This window comes from Falco biarmicus, chromosome 6 (assembly GCF_023638135.1).
Source record: "Falco biarmicus isolate bFalBia1 chromosome 6, bFalBia1.pri, whole genome shotgun sequence".
Taxonomy (NCBI): domain Eukaryota; kingdom Metazoa; phylum Chordata; class Aves; order Falconiformes; family Falconidae; genus Falco; species Falco biarmicus.
Genome location: NC_079293.1, coordinates 70,036,720 through 70,054,646, shown reverse-complemented (window position 1 = coordinate 70,054,646; position 17,927 = coordinate 70,036,720). Strand labels below are relative to the sequence as shown.

Genomic DNA, 17,927 nt, shown 5'->3' with positions numbered 1-17,927 from the left:
GGTCTCCTTACTCTGTGAGAAGCAGCGGAGAGTGGGGGATGCGCCACAAGACTGGAAGAAGGCTAACGTCACCCCTGTCTACAAGAAGGGCTTAGAGGAGGACCCAGGAGATTACAGGCCCATCAGTCTTACTTCAGTCCCTGGGAAAGTTACGGAACGAAACCTCCTGGGGGCTATCCCAAGTCCAATGAAGCACATGACTAGGAAAAGCCAGCACAGATTCACCGAGGGCAAATGCCTGGTTGATATGGGGCGAGCGATGGACATTGTCCACCTGGATTTCTCCCAGGCGTTTGATTCGGTTGCCTGCAGCCGCCTCCCGGAGATCCTGACGCACTGCGATCCAGACGGGCGGCCTGTGCGGCAGGTGGGGAACTGGCCCGCAGCCCGCACCCAGCGGCTGGCGGTGAGCAGCTGCATTTCAAACTGGCAGGCTGTCACAAGTGGGGTCCCCGGGATCGATATTGGGCCCAACGCTGTCCGATACCTTCACAGGTGGTCTGGGTGATGGGATCAAGCTTGCCGCGATGAAGATTGCCAATGATGCCAAACCAAGCGCGGAAGGGGATGCTTCGGTAGGGAGAGCCACCCTGCAGGAAGACCTGGATAGGCTGGAAGGGTGGGCTAGCAAGAACCTTATGAAGATCAACAAGGACAACATTGCAACCTGGGAAGACATAACCCAGGAGTGCAGCACAGGCTGGGATCTACGCGGCTGGGGAGCAGCTCTGTGGAAGGGGACCTGGGGGTCCCTGTGGACAGGAAGCTGGAGATGAGCGACCAGCGTGCTGCTGCGGCAAGGAGAGCTGGCAGGATGCTGGGCTGCATCAACAAGGGCATCACCAGCGCAGATCAAGAAGCCACTATCCCCCTCTACTCAGCGCTTCTCAGCCACACCTGGAATATACTGTGTTCAGTTGTGGTTCCCGCTATACAAAACGCCAGATGTGGGCAGGCTGGGGGGCGTCCAGAGGAGGGCCACAAAGATGATCGAAGGACTGAGAAGCCTGCCGTGTGAGGACAGGCTGAGAGAACTGGGTTTGTTCAGTCTTGAGAAAAGAAGGCTTAGGGGAGAGCTTATCACCGCCTTCCAGTGTTTGGAGGGCGGCTACAGAGAAGATGAAGACCTCCTTTCTACAAGGAGTCACACAGTAAAGACGAGGGGTAGTGTGTACCTGGGGAGATTCCGCTTGGACTCAAGGGGAACATTTTTCACAGTGAAAACAGTTAGCCGTTGGGACAATCTCTGCAGGAAAGTGGTGGATTCCCCAACACTGAACGCTTTTACGATATGGCTGGACAGGGTGCTGGGCTGTCCTGTCTAGACCATGCTTTTGCCATGAAAGGTTGCACCAGATGATCCTTGAGGTCCCTTCCAACCTGGTATTCCTATGATTGTATTTACTGGTTTATATCACTACATCAGGGAATAATTTTAGTGTCTTTTGCTTTGAATTTATCCAGGCGTGTTTTCCATTCAGAGTTCCACGGACCAGGTGATTTCGCTAACTAGGTCCCTTACTGTAGCATAAATTTTCCTTTTGAAAGGGAAATTTTGACTCTTCATTATTTAATTACTGACATGTTACTTCAACAGATTTCAATTTTAAAATTCATCATAGACAATTCTGATTTTTAAAGAAAAATGGTTTTGGATATAAGGATAAGTTGGTTAAAGAATAAAGAGTATGGATGTAAAAGTGATCACATGGAAGCTAAGAACAAAATTCAGATCTCACTGTTGCAGCTTGAGTGTAAGAATCTTTCATAAATCTTCAGACACTGGCACATAAAATTGTAGGTCAGGGAGCACACACCTACAAGTGCAATTATACTGTGGATAAAAAATATAAATATGATTGCAGAAGAGTTAAAAGAATATATTTTTGAAAAAAATCACACAGGTAACTGGAAAACGGCATAAACATAGCATGGGCTTGCTATTGATACATCACTTGGTCTAACACTTCATTTATCTAGTGAATGAATAAATAGCAGTTGTTTCACATTTGGACTTCCTTTAAAGCATTGCGATTTTCCACGAGAACTTGTTAAATTCATGAAATTGGGCATTAATAGAAGAATTAAAAGTTGGCAAGGAACTGCTTGAAGAGTAAATGAAAGGAAGGGCAGAGTTTAAAAGGAATAGCATTGTCTGAAAAAAAAAAGTTACATGTGCAGTTCTTTGATGCTCATTTTCTAAAACGGTTTAAAAAAAAAAAAAAAGGACAACTGTAGCACAGGAAAAGTTATCATAAATCAGCCCTGAATAAAGCCAGAAAGCAGATAACGAGTTCATTTTCACCACCCAGGCAACAAGACTCTGGAGCAGTCTTCACCAGAGAAATTGGGACAAACTTTCCCATAGTCCTTTATTACCGAGTCTTCCTTAGTTTAAGATACTGTATCACTGACAGAAAAGATCCTTCCCGACTCTGTGAAAGTTTGAACAGATTTTGCTCTCCTTTACTCTTCTGTACTACTTTTGCAGAAAGACTGGCGTCAGACACAGAGGAGCTTCCTGCCAGTTTGCTGAATTGACAGATTAGTTAAATTCCCCTTGTTCTTGATCCCAACAGCATTTACAGGTTTGGCCAACAAAGCACACTGGCAGACATTTGTGGTAGGATTAAGACAGGGCAACAGAAACCATGTAGATTAACCCAAGCACTGGGGGAAAAAAAAAAAGTCGAAAATTATATTGCTACTAGCAACAAAGGCAGCTAAAGAAAAGTTACAGACAGAAGCCTAAGAGACAATAAAGCTCCACACAGCAGAGCCAGGGGAAAACTGTCTAAAAGCCTGTGGCTACATCAAGCATTCAGAGACACACAAACATCACACAAAAAATCCAAGTTCATGAAACAACAAAATAATCTAATCTATTAACTTCTGTTCTGAAATAAGCATGAAAAGAACGACATTTCTGTAATAAAGGTGTAACCTTCTGGCTCTAATGATGAGAATATTACTGGATGCATATTTTAAGAAATACATACAAGAAGAGGTGCTGCCCAACTCTTGACCTTCCCCCCCCCATATAAAAACCTATATTGCACAACTTGTACTTTTCCGATTTCAGGTTTACATTCATTTGAAAGGAATGTTTTTGATGCTTGAAGGATGCAACACCTTCAAATTCCACATTACTACCCTTTGGTCTCTTATGGTAGTTTTCCTTACTCAAATATTCTCAGGTGCTTATGACAAGAAGGAAGAAGCCATATCACGCTTTTTCAGTAGGAATGATGAATAATGAATTATCCTTAGAAATGAAACAAAAAGGAATGTTTTTACCACAACAACTTGCAATATAGCTGGATTGTATTTAACTGATGGAAGTCCTGGATACTATAGTTCAAGTATGTTTATATGCTAGCTTTTAATGCAGGGAGCTGGAGACAGTCAAAACTATAAAGCAGACAAAAGAAACCTAAGCAGTAAAACTCTTGTGTCTTCCTTTATAGGGAAATAAATATATCATATATAGAGGTAAGTAAACATATGTACTACTCACATAATACACAAACTACTAACAATGTAATTTTCTTGGAAGAGTTCTGCTGTTTTACATCATAGCCTGGTATTCTAGTCATTTATACAGCATTTAACATTATCTTGTCTGAGAAACACCATTTAATCTAATATGCTGAATGACATTAAGGTTTCTTAATTTTATTTGGGCAAAGTCCTTTCCTTTGCCTGAGACAAATTGCACAATTTTTCATAATCTGTGCAGTATAAATTAGATCTTAACACAATTCTCATTGCATTTCCTTTTTTTCCTCTAGTTATTTTAGTTCTATAGAAATTTCTTCCTGTTTGAAGATAAAGGGATAATGCACCTCTGCATTAGTGTAAAAATAGACATAAGTATTTCCAAAATAAAATTCAGAAAAATTTTGCAAATTAACTATGTCAAGAGTTCACAGAAGAGACACACCCTCTGAGAACGGCAGAGGTGTAACCAAAGAGGGACTTAACCCCTCCACCTTTTTCCTAGTTTTCCTGGGATGGGTTACGTGGCAAAGTTGATAAAATACTCTCAGATGCCTCCAGTCTTCATTATGGAAGTGCCATATACTAGAAACTGAGTACTGGAATTGGAGGAATGCACTGCATACTAAGTTTTAATAAAAAATAACAATAAAAAAGCACAACGGTTATTGAGCAAAACTCCATAGTTTGTCATCAGCTTTTTCTTCCTGTTTTTAAGTAATGGTTTTGTTACCGCATCATTACCATTTCATACTCAACAAAATCTGACATACAGTGAAATCATGCTCCAGTAGTTGTCATTTAGCTTTACTAGACTTTATGTCCCCAATGAAAAGCACGTGCCCCAAACACTAAGTTATAACTCCCTTGTCACTCCAAGCATAAGAATCAATTTTCCTCTAATTAAGAGTCACTAGTGATATACCAGATAAACAAACTGTCCCAAAGGAAGTGTGCAATGTTCTTAAACAGTGACAACAAAGAACAAAGTATTACTTTCTTCTACCTCACCAACAACTTTAAGCATAAGCTAATACAGTGGTGGAGGAAGTAGCTTATTTCACCTTGTACAGTTCATAAGTAGATAAAAACCTAAATAGGATACATGTTGTGTGTGCCTATACATATGCTACAAAAAAACCCAGGCTGTCACCTCTGAAATGATCTAAAAATGCTCATAGTTTTCATGTGATCTGGAATCTTAATAAACTTTGCTTAAAGATCAAATGAAGTTGTCTTATAGTAAATCCACTCACCTATATCCTCAACACCAGCATGTTCTTTTCCTGTTTAATAATAAACAGACAGTTCTGTCTTCCTAGACAGAAGAATAGACACAGCCACTATTTTAACATATTAATATTTTTTTTACTGATCTGGATTTTTATTTACAAAGAATTATCCTTTCATATCAATAGTTCTTTTTTTCTTGGTTTATAAAGAAAAAAACCATTTGTAGAGCATGGAGACCTCAGCATCTATGCATCACCCCAATTAACGTAAGATTTTCAGTATGCATGATCCATGATCATTCACATACTTGTTATACCATCTCATTTGGCAAATTATGACCTAATTCTAGAAATGGGTTATCTTCAGGTTTAAAACCACCATCTGCTCTTAGTGATGCCACCAGTAAAGTTGCTGTAATAAAAAACCCAATAATGCCTAAGTGATGTTAAAATCCAAAGTCCAAAGAAATTTTCAAGTCATGACTACTCTTACAGAAAGCACAATACAAATGCCACTAGCTTTTAAGAAAAGGTGATCAGGTTCAAATTAGTCTCACCCCCTTCTCAGCCCCCACATTGTGCAATGAACAATGAATTAATAAGAGTGTTGCAAGGAAAGGCAACATGGGGGCTGAAATAAGAACTGGGACAAAATGTATTTTTTTATTTCTAACAGCTCTTGAAAATCCAAAGTAAGAAACAGGTTTCAGACACTCAAGGGAAAGAATCCTTTTTTCTCTAGTAACAAGAGACAAGGATTTAATCTTGCTAAATAATCTTCCGATTACTGGAAGAGTAAATAATTTTTTCAAATTATCAAATTAAAATTCCTGTAAAGCCATCAGAACAGACATTTTACCAGAGCCAAAGGAAAGGAAGTCTTTATTGGTGATCCACATAAACTGATAGCTTGAACTGTCTGCCAACTGATTTAGCAATCCATTATAATCATACTGTTGCAAAATAAAAAAGTTACTACTTCTTGCTTCAAGTGAAAGGTTTCAAACATTTCCTTTAATATTTTACAAATTCAATTTAGGATTAAGTATGCATTATGCATAAGTATGGAATTATTTCTGCATACCCTGTGACTATATCTGAAAAGTATTTTGCTGATCTAGAAAAAAAAAATTGAAATCTTTATCTCCGTACAATTATAAACTTCAGGTCCCTATGGCAAATAAAAAAAGAATGCCTTTATGTTTCATCTGACACTCAAGTTTCTTTATCCAATCTCTTTCTCCAAGATCTGTTCAGTTGTCCATTTTCACGTGTCTTCCCTCAATAAAACCACCCAAAATATGAAACTGTTTGCAGACATGCATAAAAGTGTTATTTTTCAAAATCTACTTTAATGCAGTAGAAATTATATCAGCTTCTCTTTATATTCATGTTTAGGCTCTCAAATTAGAATAAGTTTGTAAGAAAATATTCATATACAGAACACAGATCAAAGGACAGCTGAAATGTGGTCTATTGACTTTCAAATGAAACAAGACGAGGGCTTTGGGAACTGTATCACTATGCAATAGACACCAATACATAGTTATCTAAACTTAAAATGAAATATTCAGCTCTTCTATCACTTACTTTTTTGTTAAGAATAATAAAATCTACTACTGTAACGGCAAAATCCAGCAAATTTTCATTATACTGTCTTTCACAGGATTGTCTATTCCTACCATCAGTTGTATTTCTGTAGCAAATTTTCAACATTTAAAGTCTTTCTGAAGAGTCAGTTTGAGATTTAAGTATTGGATATTTTCAGGGGATGAAAGCAGAGCAAATAAGGAAAAACAAAGTAGACATAAGAGTGCACAGGAAGAAACAATAAGCAAATTGCAGGAATTCTTTCCCAACCCCATTCAAAAACAGTTCTCTTGACTAGATTAATCCAATCATCTCTCCTGCACACACCTTGAAAGCCTCTTCACCAGCCTTTAATCATGCTCTTTCCCCTTTCTACCACTATGCTTATGCTTCAACTCCAGTCTCCCAGCATCTGTTCTCTCTCCCTCAAGCTTTCTCTGCCCTTGCAATAAACCCACCCCCTGCTCTTATTGAAAGAAATGGAAGTGATGTGACAAAGTTTTAAAGTAGCACCACCTGCACAGTCCTCCAGCTTTCCTTCCAGCTACAGGAAGGCTCTGAAACTGCAGATGGAACCTGCCCAGGAAAATTAACTGATTTGTTTTCACAAGTTCTGACATTTGTATACAGTAGCTTGATTTGGCTGCTGCTTAAAAAGAAAATATGGGGAAGCTGAGCAAATGGCCAACACCCCACCCCACCCCTCCCCCCACAAACCGCATGTCTGTTATGGGGAAAAGGAGACTATTCACATGAAATTCATGCTGCTCCCATATTCTGCCCGGTAAATTAAGATGCTTCCATGTAATTTTTTTCAAGACAAAAAAAATTAAAATATCAATGACACTTGGATAAAGTATACTGACATAATCCAGTATGAAATAGTTGTGTATTTCTGCAACTTTCAAATACATGTAGTATGGTTAATATGCTACTATACCTCATTTTGAAGTTCATCGCCACTTTTGGTAGAAGCAAGCATCTCATACAAAGTACAGCAGAGGTCTTCTGTTGTTGGTCCTCCAGGGGTACCCCCTTGAGATTCATTCAGATACTTTCCAACTTCACACCACAAAAAAGAATCATCTACTTTTTCCAAAGACTTGAGGTCAGATTTCTCTTCACAGTAATTCTGTAAGTGATTCAGCTGGTTATTCAGAAATTTGTTATAATCTAAGCTTATAATTTTCTGCGTATCAGCCTCACCATTCACGGGCAGCTCCTCAGAGTGATCCAAATCATGCATATCAAATGAAAACACTATATTTTTACCAAAGAATACCCTGTTATCACCATTTTGCTCTTCAGCCATCTGTATGAGGGCTGTAAGCTGTTCTTCAGTGAAGTGAGAAGCAATCCGACATGTGGCATTGCAAGCTGCAGTAGCAGATGATGATGGAAATGGCCCAAACATCTGCTTGATCACCTTCGTCTCATCACGGCCAACATATTCTTTCCCGTGAAATGTCTTAAAGAGAAAAACAGCTCCGCTTTCAACTGCTTCTTGTCCATTCTCAGCTCCAACTGTTAACGAAAAAAAGCAAAAAGTACCTTTATATACTTCAAACTGATTTTCTTTCATTGCCTATAACATAACTGTATTCAATTTCTTGCTGCAGTTCTCATCAACAGAGATATGAAGACCATAACAACAAGTACCAATTGTTGCAATGTACTGAATTATAAAAGGTATATGATAATAAAGCATCTGTCTTCATTATGCTTCTACTCACTAGAAATTCATATTAAGGATTACCAATGCTTTCTCATTTTTCTGAGTTAGACAAAAAACTTGCCTGAGGTCTTAAACTCATGATGGTGTATTTATGAGCTTTTTAAAGGTAACAAATTTCCACTCTGTCTCACTGTTTATTCACTACCTAATCTGAATATTCATAACAGACTAAACATACAGAACTCAGCTGGGAATTACTACATTCTTGTAGTAATTCCCAGCCGAGTTACTACAGAATGTGTGTAGAAAAATTGCCCAGAGAAATTAAAGCAAATAAATGCATGAATTTGGATTTATATCTACAAAATATCACATTATGCAAATAAAAATATATTAGAGACAAACATGAATTTACCTCTTTACACAATTATTCACAAGGGTACTCAAGGAAAACATATGCAAAACCTCCATATGATGAACCAAAATGTCACTGCTAGACAAAATTTTAAAAGTCACCAAGCATAAACTAAACAAAACCATCCAGCTCACTGGGTTTTTTTGGTTTATATGACAAGAGCATGTAGAATTTTTTTATGAAGTTTAAAAAACGTTTTTCAGTAAGTTGGATAGGTTACTCCAACATTTTTAGTAGAATATTTCTTACAAGATTGCATAATTTTAAAAACATCTTAAAAGCTTACTGTGATGATTTACAAGCTGCTGTTCTCAAGATGCCTATCTGGTCAATTCTTTACATCAACATCAACTCATAGAACTCCAGCAAAGAACAGTGCAATTTAAGTGGTAACACTCATGATTTAATTCTTGGTATGGCTAATTCAAAAGAACTATTAAAGACAAACTATTTATTTTAAAAGGAACAATATTATTCATTCTTTAACCCACCCCACCCACAATGGCACCACTGACACAGTAAATGAGGCTATTCTCTTTTCAGTAATCAAAAGTGTCTTGTCACTGCCTCTGCATACCTGTTATCCAGTTACAGGCCTATGTATTTGCTCTACTATGTCCCAGTTTCCTGGCTGTTAAAATACTTATTGAAGACAGTGGGGGGGGATTCTTAATTACTTTGGCATCATTACTCGATTCAACTTAGGCTAGGTTTAACCCCAGCAAAACCAAGGGTTTTTTTCCCCAACAGTGTAATAGGAAAAAGCAAAAGAAATACAGCATAAGAAGATGGAAAAGGCTGAGTAACTAGAAACATAATGTATAAGTGGAGGTGCCTAAAAATTCAGTATTTCTCTTAAACTTTCCTATGGTGCACTTTGAAAACCTGAAAAGTTCACGGAGAGGACTGGAGATGATATTTACAGGCTCATTAGATACCTTCATATGGAAAATACATGACATAAAGATAAGGCACATACACAACATATATGTAAATGTATCTCAAAGGAAAAGATTGTTCAGCCTTCCTCTCAGCATTAACTATACGGGAATCACAGGGAAAAAAACCCCTAACATCTAAAAACTTACACACCTGAGCTTGGCTGCATAAACCTTACTCTTATATTCCTAACATACAAATACACATCATTATTTAAAGAAACTTCTGTGAGAACAGAAGTACATGTTACCAAACTAAGAGAGCAATTGTACTGAAAGATTTGAGAAAAGGCTCTTAGCTTTATTATGTGCTAATTCTCCTTTATTATTAACATCTCCCATTCATGGAAGCATCTTTTGAGAAAACACTACCCCTCCCTACTGAATATAATGAGCCAGCCAAGATGGCACTACTTGAAGCAACTCTTTCCTTTGTGGTTTTAAGCCAGTCAGATCATTTCAGTAAGTGACGTTTTCCCTGTAAAGTATATCAATATTACAGTATCTGTTGCCTAGGCTGAGATTTCATTTCCTTGAAAATGAAGTAAAAAGACATACAAGCAATTCCTTTTCTCTACTACATGCTTCTGATGAGGGCATTTGGAACATTAGCACCAGTTCAGTTTGTGCCTCAGTCACTGTAGCCTGTTCTCATTTGTGTAACATTCCACATCTATCTTTATTGAGAAGCGTCAAAGCTGATAGTTTCTTTCCAACTTACTCTAAGTAACCATGCATTTGTTTTCATTAGTTTTGTCCTCTCTGATCCATCAAACAAATATTTACCACACTATTACTTTCAAGTCTCTCAACTTACTCTACCTACGGACCACACTGGGCCCACTATTAAAGCTGGGGTGGGGGGAAAGAAAATTAGAAAGTTTTTGCAGCAATCTTTGGCAAATGTGAAAATTAAATAATAAAAAAAAGTTACACAGGTAATGCTTGTTTCTGTCATTAATACTGAAAACACAACTCCACCGAATTATTTTCATAGATGGCATTTGCAACTAAGAACAGCAAATGCTCACTTTGCTTATAACCTTTTTTCCATCATCAGACATTTTTTCCTACTTGCTGTACTACACATGGTCTTACTTTTTGTACTGCAAACGTTATAATCTTTATATATTTATCAGCCCTAACTTAACTGACATTTTACTTCAGTACTTCTTATGATTAAACTATAGCCAGTGGATATTTAAAACACCTATGTAGATCTTCTCAATCAATACAGGTCTATTATCAATACAGACTGCACCTTTTCCATATTAACTTTGGGCACTGACGATTGATACAAACTCACTCCCAATCTTGCATAGACCTTCCCTCAAACCTTGTGTATCACAAGTGCCAGCTGAAATCTGAGCACTGAAGCAGAGGTACCTGAGCTGGGGCAGAGAGGTGGCCCCTTCCTAGAGGCCTGTCTCAGAAAAACAGGCAGCCACATGCTTAAATTCTGGCCTGAAGAGGTAAAAGTCTAGTAATAGCATCAGCTCTACTAATTGTATTAGAAAACATAAGATTAAAAAAAAAATTGCACCAAATTTGTAAAAATAACTGTTATGTCACTAACATGGAAGAACTAAACCACAAAGCAAAGTTTAGAACACATGTATCATCAGATGAGTTTAAAACATTTTTGTCAGTGATTTGAGAAATACTCAAAATTTTTCTTCTGATGACTCACGAACGCAATACCCATTACAACCATTAATAGCTTTAACAGACATCTTCCATGCAACTGTGCAGCACAACTGATTACTACATGCTGGACATGAATAACTTGTCTAGCCTTTCTTGAAAGTCTGTGTTTAGATATTTATTTCTTTCTCAATTTGCTAGTTATTTCCAAAAGAACTGTTGAGAAATAGAAACACAACTGACAGGTTAATATTTGTATTGTGATAAAAACCATTGGTGTATAATGCCAAAAAAAGACAAATATACTTATCTATATTAGTTCTCTCAGTCTTTTTACTTACAAGATTATATTCAAGATATTTGAAATTATCAGAAAAGAAGAAAATATACCTATTAAATTGAGATGAAAAATTCTTATGTATATGACAGCTAGAGCCTGGGCCATGTGCTCAGTTTATGAACTGATGAAGTTAAATTCTGCTAACAACACAAGCTGGATTAGTTTTAGTCTTTGATCAAAAACTAAGTTTCCAATCAAAACTAGGTTTTCACACTTCCTTTGCTATAACATATTTCAATTTTAAAAGCTTAATTCCAGATGAGTGAAATCTATTATTTATTTCTCTCCTTAACACCAAACACTTCAAGCAGAAAATATTTCTTAGATTTTTATTTGCCTATGTGTCTGTGCAATTTTTCATGATACCAATCACATGGAATTAAAGCAGGTAACATCACGGTTGTTCTCTTCTCAGAGTACTGCCATTCCAGAAGATGTTGCTTTTGCTTACTAAAGGTCCATCACAAACCATACCATGCACTAAAAACCAGTAATATCAAAAAGGAAGACTATCCACATAACAATGGTATCATATTTTAAAATAAATAAAATAAAAGACCGAAATGTGCACACACAGATCAGATTAATTGGAGTTTCAAAGATATTTCTGGGCAAGTCTGGCATCAAGGTAGAACTAAAATTGTACCAGTATGCAAAGTATGCAGGCAAAAAGCAGCTTGGAAAAAAACCAACAACGAAAGAGTATATTATTAGACTACTAGAGAATGAAAACATACCTATTTGTTTTGCAGCTTGTAATATAGTTTTTAAATCATCATTTACAGTTTGGTTTTCTTTTTTATCCAAATTGTCATCAACAAACTTTATTATCTTCTTCCAAGTAAGATCAGACTTCAGCAACTGTGCATGTAGTTTTGACCTTTTAGTCTGAAAATGCAAAATATTTAGGGTTTTTAATTTATTTCAAATGACTACACGGAGGTTCCTTTAAAATTAAACACCAGATAAAACCACTTCTTTCCAACTCCATTCAGTCAGTATGTAGTAATGATTGCAAGCAGTTTCCCTATTACTTGTTCTTTACACCCTTTCCTGAGCATAAGGAAGAAGGAGGATACACATGCACAGACTGTCTGACTACTTTACTCCTTCCAAGACAGAATTCTCTGTAAAGCCAAACTCTTGCAACTTCAAGAGATATAGAGCTCCCAAGATTCCAAATTCATTTCACATTACAAGTTACCACAACACATCTATTGCTTTAATGCACTATTTCTTGCAGGGAGGAGAAGCATCTAAATTCAGTATCACTAAACTTATTCTAAATAAATCCCAACAAGAGTCCAAGTTGAACTTCGTATTCAAAAGGAAATGTTTGGCACCCCAGTTCTGCATAAGCTAAAAACATACCAGCCCAGCTTAATGTAACTTCCTAAAAGATGAAGTAACAGGGCTGTGCTAACCCAGCCAAACAACACTATCCATATAGCATATCATCGTTGTAAGCGCCTAGAATAAACCACAAAGCTACAACAAATCTGACTTGGAGTGAGGACACTATAAAGGAATGCACAGGAAATTATACGCACTCTTGCCCTGTCTTGCTTCCCTCCTCTTATAAAATGGCAATGCAAACAAAGGAGGCAAACAATTCTTACTGTATACACACTAATACTTTACAATTATGCTTTAGAAAAGAAAAAAATCTTTACCGTTAAGTCAGCTAATTCTTCACTGTAATCCTCATGTTTAGTGACATTTGAAAAGGAGCGTAACGCGCCTGTAAGACGAGGCAAGGCCATCTGTTACTCATTCAGTGATCCATAGGATGAGAAATGAAATCCCAGTTCAAGCACCTAGATGAGCATAAAACAAATAACGTGGCTTTGTTAATGCTATAAATACAAACACATCACAAATTTGAAAGACCTTTCTGAGCAAGCAGAACGTGACTGGCACTTCAATTAAACAAGTTTAAAAAAAGTCTCAAAACGCTGATAATCAAGATTCAATAGAAGGGAGGTGTAAAGCACAGAGCATAGGCAAGTCATGGAAACATGCAGAGATCACTCAACAGGTTCTTCTCTCTCCTCGCTAAAGACAAGTTACCAGCAATGAGGCAAAGTGGCAGTTATTCCTTTACAACCACTAAGACAAGAGTATTATAGTGAAATCTATGTAACTGAACTTTAGCTCCCAAAAGCAGTTAAGTGACTACAACCTACAAGAAGATTTTCTCTGAACCAACCCATACTGGGAGCTTTAGGTCATTAGCAGCCTCCGGCGCTGATGCAGGGACATCTTTCTTGACAACCGCTTAGCCATTTGTAACTAGCAAAACAGGCAAAGAAAATCACGACAGGAAAAAAAGATTGTAATATGCAGAGCCCTGAACTATCATAGGAGATAAAGGGAATAAAAGGACTAATGGGAAACTGGAAAAAGTATGCCTTGGGATGTTTCCATCTCACAACTGGAAGCACGGACACACGCACACAGTGTGGGGCTCTCTCTAGGGCTACAGCCTATTTTTGCACAGTCTAATTTCCTCTGTGAAACAGGCTCATATCTATACAGCAAAACACAGCTGTTCTCCATCTGAACTTGTACTCATTCCAAACCTTTTACCGAAACTATTCTCAAAAGTTATTTAATTTCAAGAGATGTCCACAGCTGAATTGTTTAATGAACTCTAATGCACAGCTACAGCTTCAGATGGTAGCAGATAGATACAAGTTTAGATTATTTTTGAAACAATTAATGATATCATTATAAACCTAATGATCTGCATCGTTCTTAGCATGCCTGAAGACCACCGGCCATCCAGAATTTGAATAACTTAAACCAGAGTTAATAAAATGACTTCCCCTGCTCCCCGCCCCCACCTCCCCCCAGTCATATACTGTATAGAACTCCCTGGTTTAATCCAATTATCCTTAACATTTTTCTTAATTTAATAGCTGCATTTGTATTTTAGCTATCAACTATGCAATACAGCACAAAAGCAAATCCAGATGCAGTGTTCCAGTCACAGACAAAGAAATACCACTGACTTGTCACCTCTACTTGTTTTCTCATCTCACATTAAGATGCTTTTTGGAGAAAAGCTATCACATCATCTGATATTTTGGAGATAAATGTTATAACAATGAAGCTACAAAACATGGAAATTCAAAATCTGTAACTGTGAATGTGATAGGGCATGTTTAAATTCAAGCCTGGAAGCCGACAGAGCCAAGCAACAGCGCAGCTTTTATGCTTGGCTTTTAAGATGTCCAGTGGATATATGACATGTAATTCATACCAGTGTAGCTCCTAGTGAAAAAGCCCACGAACATTATAGCCACCATTATAAAACATGTCCAAAATTTGAGGGAATCTAATCTGACCTTTTTTGTTTGAACCCAACAAAAAAGGTAAATCACTCTCACGCTACTCCAATGACAACACTGCCATTAGCAATGGATCACTCCATTTGGCCATTTATTTTATACCTACACTCAAATACCTTTTTCTATAGCATTATGGTCCTTTGCAATAACACACAACAATGCAACTGTACCATTATCATCTTAATTGTCCTTTATGAAATAACATGCATAGTAATTTATGAAAGTTCAAACCGACTTTTAAGTAGTTCACTTTTTACACATGGTTTTAGGAGTTTTTAAAGCATCTCCAGCAAGCCCATTTGTCAGAAAATTGGATTTTGAGGGGAGTGTTTCTTCCTCCTTTATTCATTGAGTTATTGGTACTTTCTGAAATAAAAAACCTGGAACCCCAGAGGACAAGGGCACACCTCCCTGACCGCAGGCTTGGCCAAAGAGCCAAATCCAGCCCTAAAGCCCTACAGTTGAGCCTGTACTAATAAACACTGCTCCATACGTGCCTACGTGCTTCCACAGCTTGCCAGTCCCTGAGGAGGCTGGTTTGGCAAAGCAGCTGCACAAGGCTTCTGCACCTCATTTACAGGCGAACCCCACACGTGCCCTTCACTTCTGGTCCATGACACCCACCCTCGCCAGGGCACCACAAGAAAACAAAACCTGCCATCAATTAGAAAGTGGGGGACAGGTGCAATTACTGTTAACAGGAAAAACAAGGTAAGGTTTATGAACTTACACTATTATTCCACAACATATTTGAGCCAGCTCTAAACACTGGATCAAAAATGCTGTGGCCCTTACATTTGTTTTAAAAAAACCAAAACTGTTACCTGCTTTCACATAAAGCTTGCTAATGTAGGTACCTGCCTGCATCACGTTGCCTTTAGAATGCATCAGCTACTGCTTGTCTTCTCACAGCTACCATAACAGTAACTAATTCCTTCTGATTTGACAGAAATACATGTTTGCCTGCAGCTTCACCTGAAACATCTGTACTACCAAATGATCCTGCTAAGATCTGCCTGTTTTGGAACAAAGACCTAAAAGGCAGCAGCAATTAAATCCTACTTACCAGGGGCCACATACAGAGATGCAAGTTGAACTTTTGCCATTCTTCTGCCCATTCACCCTCAAGACAAGGGTGTGAGAACTGGTACCATGTTTTCATGTTTGTAGATGGACATGTGGAATGGAAATTTAACCTTAAAATGCGTGCAATTTTACATGATAAAAATTATCTCCCCTCACACACTTCAATGTAAGGACAATCAGACATTCTGCTAATGATTTTTAGGAAAAGGAACTGAAGTTTGACAATTCCTTGAACTATTTCAGATTTCCCGTCTCTTAAAAAAACCCTTCACTTTCCACAAAGCTTCCGTTTGTAAAGCAGAAAAAGCAATATCCGCCTTTCTAAAGCTTTGTGAAGATGAGAGGCAATAACTTTTATAAAAGCAAGTATGATTTTAATGCTGAAACTTTTTATGAGAGGAAGTAAAACCTAGAAGCAGATTATACTCAGAATTCAGATATCAAACCATTCAAACTTTATTGTTTGAAAGCAAACATGGACCATAATCCCAGCTGGTTTTTATTCATTAAACTGAAACATTTAAAAAAAATGCTAGCAATATCACAGAGGTAACAAACGTTACTAGAGAAGTTTTCCACTTCATACTTTCACCGGCCTATTAAGTTTTCCTCCCACTCCTGGCCTTCCCATATTTTTTCTATAATAACAGTCAGTCTTTCTCTTGCCCACTGAAATGTTAAGAGAGATTATGGTCAAACAGATGCTCTTTTAAAATATACTTAAATCCTGTAATCTCTAAGAAATCAAGCCAGCTGCCCAGTAGGGCTAAGAGAAGGGGACTTCTGAAATTTGGTACCTCAATTTTTAAGTTGAACACAAACCTTAACAGAATCAGAGGTAAAATTAACATTATCAGAATCATTAACAGAATCAGAAGTAAAATCCATGCTTCAAAGTACTAGCTTCTGTAGCCTCTAGTATTTGACTTAAGTCCTTTAAAACTTCACAGCACTCATTTTATTTAAACTGTTTAAGGAATATTGTCACGTTACCAGGTTTTGCCTATATTGCCTATAATTCTTTAAATTATTAACAAGTTTCTTGCTGTCTATGTAAAGTTTTCATTTATAAAACCTGAAGAATTTATTACTAATTACTATTCCCATCAACGAATATTATAATGAAAAAAAGGCTTTAGACATTGGCAATTAATAGCAGGTTACTATTGACCACATAGCATTTGGATCAAATGCCATTTTCACTTGCTCTTGTGAAAGCAGAAACATTTCAAATGAAAAGGAAGTAAACAGGCAAAAGATATCCCAGCCGTAAGGCAATACAAAAAATAAAAGGGACACTGCAGTACTTTCTGCACTTTAATTGTATTTTACAAACATTAAAATAAATGTTAGCCCAGGATTATTTAAATCAAACACAAAAGCAGCAAGACCATGAGGACACATTAGGACATTTTCAAAATACCCACATACAGAATATTTTATTGCTTTACTATGCAAGAGGAATAAAAATAAATAAATCCCAAAATGTTAAAATTTAGTGAACATGAACTCATTTTAGAACTGCTAAAATTAACCTCAGCAGCTTCATTAACACAAAGGTAAACTTCGTATTTTATTTACAAATAAATACAGTATTTAAAACTCCCCACATTCTATTTGGTGTGTATTGCTCACTGCCATTTTAAAGAAACAAATAAAAGCATTAGATGAAAAACCTATTTTACAGCAATGGGGACGATTCACTTAAACTTCTTATCCAAGCTTGTTTGATGCAAACAGTACAAACACAGCCCCTAGCACTGAAGTTGATGACAGCCAGGGATAACAGTGGTTTAATAATGTTTGGGACATTAATCATAACAGCAGGTCAAAGCAAGATACTACAATATTATTATATTCCAACTTCATATTTTGCACCTTTATAAGCAGTGCTATATGATGTAGTAACAATTGTACACTTTCAGACAAAATTTTCTGCAAAAGGCTCAGACATCACACTGGAATTCTCTCAAGTTGTCTGTGTTGAATATTGCTGATCTCGAGTCAAGACTGGGTCAGTCTTTGAAAGCAAAATGTCAAGATTAAGGACTACGTACTCAGGAAGAAATAGTGGCTGCCTGATACATGGTATTCATCTCACTGAATACCAGAATTCCAACAAATGTTTCAACATAATGAGGAGGCATAACAGCACC

The 17,927-nt window shown here is 37.3% G+C and overlaps 1 protein-coding gene across 1 annotated transcript in view; it reads right to left on the bottom strand.

Annotated features, from left to right (window-relative positions):
- The window catches only part of ASCC3 (activating signal cointegrator 1 complex subunit 3), a 281,105-nt gene that overhangs the window by 248,820 nt on the left and 14,358 nt on the right, over positions 1-17,927 (bottom strand). The window contains exons 2-4 of the mRNA XM_056342568.1: positions 13,006-13,149; positions 12,070-12,220; positions 7,261-7,844 (exon numbers count right to left, since the gene is read on the bottom strand). Coding sequence (XP_056198543.1) covers positions 7,261-7,844; positions 12,070-12,220; positions 13,006-13,095 — 825 coding nt within the window. The 5' untranslated portion in view covers positions 13,096-13,149. The remainder of the gene's footprint in view (positions 1-7,260; positions 7,845-12,069; positions 12,221-13,005; positions 13,150-17,927) is intronic.